We start from the raw sequence: 7,010 nt of genomic DNA, 5'->3' as shown, positions 1-7,010 counted from the left end.
CCCCTGCCCGGCCTCAGCTTCCACCCCTGTAAAATGAGTGCTTCTCCAAGGCCCCTTTCTGCCCCAACATTCTACCTCTGATTCAAAACTCCTTGAGATCCAAAGAGTCAGATTTTTGGTCCTAAAAAGCCGGGGGACTTTCAAAGCTCAGGGGCCCAGACTCGGGCACCAGGAGACTGGGAAGAGCAGACGAGGGGCCGATGCCAAGGGGAGAGGCCACGGGCAGGAAGGACTGAGAGAAGGCAGTGGGCAGGCCAGGTCCACAACTTTATTGGGAGTTCCAGGTACACACATATGTACACACAGGCACACACACGCACACAGACACACACACACACGCGTACACGCACATTTGCTCAAATGCTCACAACACAACTGCCACAACAGCGGCGGCGTTATGGGGTGTATGGCACCACACACAGGGGACTCCCCTTCTCCGGATCCCGGCCAGGGTGTGGTCCCGCCGTCCCAGACGGTAAACTCAGAGCATCTGCTGGGGGATGGGGCAGGGGCAGGGCTGGGGGGGAAGGGGGTCGTCCAGCTGGGGACCGCCTGGGCCCCTCACTCCAGGGACTGCAGCATCAAGAGCTGTTTGAGCACCTTTGTCTGGCTCGTCTCTCGGATCTCCCCGGCCAGGAACATCTCATCCACCACCGTATAAACCTGCAGAGAGAGGGGGCTGAGGCAGGGCAGGGAGGAGGGGGGCATGGGCGGCCCCAGGGAGTGCCTCACCTTCGGGAGGGCCCAATGGCGGGGGGGGGGGGGGTCCTCCCTCAGCTCCAAGGGACCCTACCTTGTAGAAGTTAAAGACGAGGTCCAGTTCACAGACATTGTGGAAATATTCATTTAAGACCTAAGAGGCAGGGAAGCAGAGGCAGTGAGGACTCTGAACGCAAAGAGAGGGGGGCCAATGGGCAGCTCCCCCTTCCTCCTCCTGACCGGGAGAGCCCTTGCTGACCCCCCTCCCTCCCTCCTTTCCTCCCCCCAGGATGTGACCCCTCGGCCTCCAAGCGGCCCCAGACCCACCTCCACGAAGTTGTGAATGGCTTCCAGGTATGCCAGGTTGTTGTCATTGACGTCCACACAGATGCAGAAGTAGAGGCCCGCGTAACGGCGATAAATGATCTTGAAGTTGCGGAACTAGAACCGAGGAAGGAGAGAGAACTCCAAGGTCGGGCCACGGGGCCCTGGGCTGCAGCCAGCCCACTCACCAGGCAGAGCCTGACCCCTGGTGGTCACTGTGCCAACTGGCCAAGAGACAGAGACAGAGGGGAGGGAGAAGAGCGAGAAGGAAGCAGAGAGAGAAGCCGGTGATGGCTGAGGCCAGTGGGGCCGGAAAGGCCCTCTGAGAGCGCCTGACAGAAGAGGAGCTGGAGGCCTGGGGAGTCAGAGCAGGGTGTGTGGGCCCTGGGTGTGGCGAGCCCCAAACGTGGAGCCAGAGAGGCCATCCCACGAGAGCAGAGGAACCCTCCAAACCCCCCAACCAGCCTTTATTTTGTGGAAAGGCCTCGGCCACTGGCGCCTGGCAGACTTGGTCTGAGGCGGGACTGAGTCTCTGGGCTTGGTTCCCCCGACTCCCAGTCTAGGGCTCCGGGCTGGACGGGCCCTTCGAGGATGACCTTTACAGGTGAAGAAGCAGGCCCTGGAGGGTGGGGCACAGCCGGGCTTATCCACTGCTGCCGCCCCAGCATCGTCCCCTGTTGTACCAGCCTCCTCTTAGGGTCCTGAAGCCAAGAGCTAGAAGAGGCCGAGGAACAGAGAAAAAGCAGCCCCGCCTCATCTCCTTGAATCCCCTCATTCTACCAAGCTGGAGAGAGAGGATGTGACTTATTCAGTGTCACGGAGTTTAAAATAGGATAGAGCTCTGACGTTGCAGGCAGGAGGATCTGGGTTCGAGTTCTGGCCCTGCCATTCCCTACCCCTGGAACCCTGGGCAAATTCCTCAACTTTTCTGGGCTTCCGTTTTCTCATCGATATAGAGAGGGAGTTCAGTTAAGTCCAATTCAACCAGCATCGCCAGACACGGGAGCTGGTCCGAAGGCAAATGACTCAGCCTCTGCCCATTCTCCTGGGGGAAACACCACCCCTGCCCTTGGTGCCTGGGGTGTGTCCCTGGCGCTCTGGGCCCCAGTTTCCTCATCATGAGAGGTGGGGGCTCACACAGGTGGTCCCTAAGGATCCCGCTCCCATGAACCGCCGGGCAGCACCCAGCCTCCTGGGCTGATTCTCATGCCCCTCTTGCCTCCTAGACTCCCAGAAGGAGCCCTAAGTCCTACCACCCCATTTGTGGGGCAGCCATGACTGCCTCCTCCCTCCCCTCCTCCCTCCTTGGGTCCAGGGCTTGGTGTAGGAGCATCGCGCCCCCTTGTGGCACACCTGGTCATGACAGTCAGGCTCTCCAGCTTGGGGGGGGGGGGGGAAGAGGGTCAGAACCTCCAGGCTGGACATCCAGGGAAGCAGCAGAGGCCTGGCCTCTCCCCCTGCTCCTCAAAGGCCCCCTGTCCCCTCAGCGCTGCTCCTGACATCTGAGCCCCTCAGAGCCGCCGGGCCCTTCCTTGCCTCGGTTCTCGGGGTCCAGCCCCACACGCCTATTTGCTTCTCCTCATAAACAAAACTCTGTTTCTCATCTCCATGCCAAGCACCACCTCTTCCAGGAAGCCTTCCCCCCTGCTCCAAGGCCAGGACACCTTCTTGTCTGAGGTTCCTTCCCACAGCCTGGATCTGGTCAGGATGCACTGGTGTACAATCTGCTCTGCAAACCCACAGCATGTAATCATAAAATAGCGACAATTCCTGGACCTATCACTAGGCAGAGGGGAGGGGCCAAAGGCAAACATGACCCAGTCTCTGCCCTCAAGGGGCTCCATTCTCCTAAGAGAAGCAAACATGTACAAGTTATGTCTACAGAAGACCTAGGTGCAAATCTTACTTGCTGATTGCTTACAAGCATCATCTCATGTTTTTCCCTTTTGTTCTGATTCTTCTTGGACAACATGACTAATGCAGAAATATGTTTAATGTGATTGTACAGATAGAACCTCTATCAGATTACTTGCTGTCTTGGGGAGGGGGGAGGGAGAAAAATTTGAAACTAGAAATCTTATAAAAACAAATGTTGAAAATTATCTCTACATGTAACTGGAAAATAATAAAATGTTTATATGGAAAAAAAACCCCAAGTTTTATCTCATGTAATCCTCACAACCCTGCAAGGTAGGTGCTATTATGATCATCCCTATTTCACAGATGAGGCACCTGAGGCAGAGAGCAGTGAAGTGACTTGCCCAGGGTCATTCAGGTAGTAAGTGTGTGAGGCCTATTTTGAACTCAGGTCTTTCCGACTCCAGGCTCCATACCCTGCACGCAGTGACACCCCCTTGTGGCCTTAATAAATCCTTGATGAAAGAATGTGATTCTTGGGGCAGCTAGGTGGTGCAGTAGATAAAGCACTAGCCCTGGATTCAGGAGGACCTGGGTTCAAATCTGGCCTCAGACACTTGACACTTACTAGCTGTGTGACCCTGGGCAAGTCACTTAACCCTCATTGCCCTGTAAAAAAAAAAAAGATTCTTGGCCCTTCAAGGGGCATGCTGGATCTGAACAGGGGCCCTCCAGTATCTGCCTGTAGGCCTCCACTGCTGGGGAAGCCAGCACATCCCACTCTGGGACAGCTGTGAATTTGGGGAAGTGTTTTCTTACAGAGAGCCCAAATCTGCCAGTCAGCAACCCCCCTTAGGGGCAATCAAAGCAACCCTAACCCTTCCTTTTACCCCTTAAAGACTGTGACTGGGTCCTCTTGAGTCTTCTGTTCTGCAGGGCAAAGACACCTAGTGCTTTCTCCAGACCTCACTCTCTGGCCGTCATCACTGAAGTGCCCCCTCCCCAATGTGTGCCAATTTTTTATAATAATAACTAACATTCACATAGAGCACTTTTAGACTGGCAAAGCACTTTACAAATATAATCTCATTCGTCTTTTTCTTTCTTTCTTTCTTTTTTTTTTGTGGGGCAATGAGGGTTAAGTGACTTGTCCAGGGTCACACAGCCAGTGTCAAGTGTCTGAGGCTGGATTTGAAATCAGGTACTCCTGAATCCAGGGTTGGTGCTTTATCCACTGCAGAGCCCCCTCGATGCCCCAGATATCATCTCATTTGATCATCACAACAACCCTGGGATATAGCTGCTGTTATCATCATCCCCATTTTACAGATGAGGAGACTGAGGCTGGATTAAATGTCCCTCACCACCCAGCTGCTTTATCAATGCCCTTCCTGAAACTCAGGGCTCAGAGGTGGGGTTTGGGGGAAGAGGCCAAGGGGGAGAGTATTCACCTCCACAAAATTGGTGTGCTTGGCATCCCGGACCGTGACGACAGCGTGGACCTCCTCAATCAGCTTCTGCTTCTCATCATCATCAAACTGCATGTACCACTTGGCCAGGCGGGTCTTGCCTGCTCGGTTCTGGATGAGGATGAATCGGATCTGAGAAGAGACAGGACAAGAAGCTGTGAGCCCAGAAGAGGAGAAGGAGAGTGTGGGCAGGGTCAGAGATGGCAAAGCCTGGAAGGGATATGGGTCGTGAGAAATCCCTGTCCTTTCTTTCTTTTTTTTTTTTGCGGGGCAATGGGAGGGTTAAGTGACTTGCCCAGGGTCACACAGCTAGTATGTGTCAAGTGTCTGAGGCCAGATTTGAACTCAGGTACTTGTGAATCCAGGGCCGGTGCTCTATCCACTCTGCCACCTAGTTTTCCCCTCCCTGTCCTTTCTTAAGCCATCCGGGTCACTCCTCCGTGGAATCTGCCACAGCCCGCCCCCCACAGTAGGCCTTGGGGCTCACTGAGCTGGGGGCGGATTTCTGCTGGTTTGTACTCCCTGGGTCTGAGTCATCCTGCTCAGCTGCCTTGGGGGACACTCTGGCCTCAATCTCCTGCTGCTGAGCTCAGGCTAACTGCTTCCTGCCATGACCAGGAACCAGCCCAGGCCCAGGGAAGTGTCCATCCGGACAGGGGCGGGACTATTAACTGCAGGTCCCAGATCCCAGCCTCCCCTCTGGGTTCAACAGGTCCTAAAGTGTGGGTTCCAAGTTCTACACTCCTTCCCTTCTTCTCCTGCCCTCCCTTCTCTGCTGTCCAGGGTCCCGGTTTCTAAACTGCCTGCCCTCCCTTCAGGCTTTCCAGTCCCAAGCTTCCCTTCCCCCTCCCCCTGCCCTGCCAGGTGTCTTCCAGGCCTCAAGCTCCCTTCTCTCTCCCCCCTCCAGGTGTCTTCTGGGTCTCAAGTTCCCCCTCCCCCCCAGGTATCTCCCAGGCCCCAAGCTCCCCGCCAGGCTGCTGGGTTCTCCCGGCGCGCACTCTCGCTCCCCAAGCCTAGCGCCTCCCTCCTTGTTCTCTCCCCGCCACCCCTAACGCCCCACTGGGTCAGTCCCGGCTCCGTTACTCCAGGGAGGGGCCAGAACCAGCGGACCCGGCCTGGGGGGAAGGTGCGAGGTGGGGGGGGGGGGAGATTTAGAAGCTGGGCTCAGAGAAGGCTGACAGGACCCCCAAGATTCTTGGCCGCGCGATTCCCGTTACCATGGTGATCCCTCGGGGTCGAGCCCCCACCCCGATCTCCCCGATCTCCGGGGTCCCGCGGAGACTGGGTGACTTCCAAAGCCGCGGCTTCAGGCAGCTCTCCCGGCCGTAGCTGAAACGGACATCCGGTACGACACCTCCCTTCCGCGCGAGGGCCGCTGGGATTTGTAGTTCAAGGCCTTGGGCACTGGAGCGCCGGCTCTCCCTTCCCATCATGCTCCACTCTTCCCAGCTCCTCCCGCCCAAGGAGTGATAGTTGCAGCGGCACGAGCATGGACGCCAGGGGGCACCATTTCTCCACGACTTCCCGAAGGCCGCGAGGAGTGGCAATAACTCAGTATTGGAAATCTTAGGCCCTACGTTTAAATGCCACTCTGTCGCCTCCCAGTTTTGTGACGACCTTGGTCAAACCTATTCCTCGCCAGGAAGCCCAGTTGCCTCCTCTGATGCTAAGATTCCCCAGGGTTGCATTCTGGGAAGTGTAGTCCTGAAATCATACCCCACAAAATTGAGTACTCCTGTGAAGAAAGAACCCTAAAACTAGGGGTGGAAAAGGTCAAGGCCTCTCTTGACTCCACCCCCTGGCCGTTGAGTGGCTCTGAAGAGTCCTTCTCAGACAAAAGATCGTTCTTACTGGTCCGTTCCTCATCTCTGCCATGGAACTCCTTCTCCCATTGGCTTTTCGTAGAATTTGCTCTGTTTGGCTAGTTTGGAATCCCTCCAGGGAATTGAGGGATAGATGCTTCAGCAGATTAATTCCGCTCCAGATCCTATCTTTGACTTAAGGGAAAGGAGTGCTTACTGCGACCCTGGACAAGTCACTTAGTTCTCAGGGACTCAGTTTCCTCCTCTGTAAAACGAGGGGATTGGATTCAAAGACCTTTAAGCTCCAGCCATAACTCAACTGGAGTCAGCAAGCATCTGTGCTAAGCTGGTAGGGAATGGACCTGCCCTTGAGGACTTCACAGTCTAAACAACTGTGTCCGGGCAACACATCCAGAGGATACAACGGAAATCAAGAGAGGGAAGGATCCATTAGGAGGGGTCAGGAAAGGCTTTCTGTGGAAGGTGGGATTTTAGCTGGGACTTAAAGGAAGCTGGGAGGCAGAGATGGAAGGAGAGTGCAATCTAGACATGGAGGGTAGCAGTGAAAATGCCCACAGTTGGGGCAGCTGGATGGTGCATAGAGCAATGGCCCTGGAATCAGGAGTACCTGAGTTCAAATCCAGCCTCAGACACTTAACACTTACTAGCTGTGTGACCCTGGGCAAGTCACTTAACCCTCCCATTGCCCCGCAAAAAAAAAAAAGAAAGAAAGGACAGGGATTTCTCACGACCCATATCCCTTCCAGGCTTTGCCATCTCTGACCCTGCCCACTTAACCCCAATTGCCACACTAAAAAAAAAAAAAAAAGACAAAGACAAAGAAAATGCCCACAGTAAG

At 55.2% G+C, this 7,010-nt stretch overlaps 1 protein-coding gene across 1 annotated transcript; it reads right to left on the bottom strand.

The window, feature by feature from the left end:
* Positions 1–248: 248 nt before the first annotated feature.
* On the bottom strand, positions 249–5,797 carry AP2S1 (adaptor related protein complex 2 subunit sigma 1). The gene is made up of 5 exons (XM_043998591.1): positions 5,567–5,797; positions 4,332–4,481; positions 1,027–1,140; positions 794–853; positions 249–663 (listed from the first exon to the last, which is right to left on the bottom strand). Exons 1-5 carry the CDS (start codon positions 5,780–5,782, stop codon positions 562–564), a joined length of 642 nt encoding a protein of 213 aa, XP_043854526.1. The 5' UTR covers positions 5,783–5,797; the 3' UTR covers positions 249–561.
* Between the last annotated feature and the right edge of the window lie 1,213 nt (positions 5,798–7,010).

The sequence above is a fragment of the Dromiciops gliroides genome, chromosome 3, assembly GCF_019393635.1.
Source record: "Dromiciops gliroides isolate mDroGli1 chromosome 3, mDroGli1.pri, whole genome shotgun sequence".
In the NCBI taxonomy this organism is placed as follows: Eukaryota; Metazoa; Chordata; class Mammalia; order Microbiotheria; family Microbiotheriidae; genus Dromiciops; species Dromiciops gliroides.
This window is presented reverse-complemented; position numbering and strand designations above follow the sequence as displayed.

Coding starts and splice junctions, on each gene's coding strand:
- AP2S1 (XM_043998591.1), bottom strand. CDS start 5,782: ATGATGGGAAGGGAGAGCCGGCGCTCCAGTGCCCAAGGCCTTGAACTA. Junction 4,482..5,566: donor GACCCCGAGGGATCACCATG/GTAACGGGAATC, acceptor GTCTCTTCTCAG/ATCCGATTCATCCTCATCCA. Junction 854..1,026: donor CCATTCACAACTTCGTGGAG/GTGGGTCTGGGG, acceptor CCTGCCTCTTAG/GTCTTAAATGAATATTTCCA.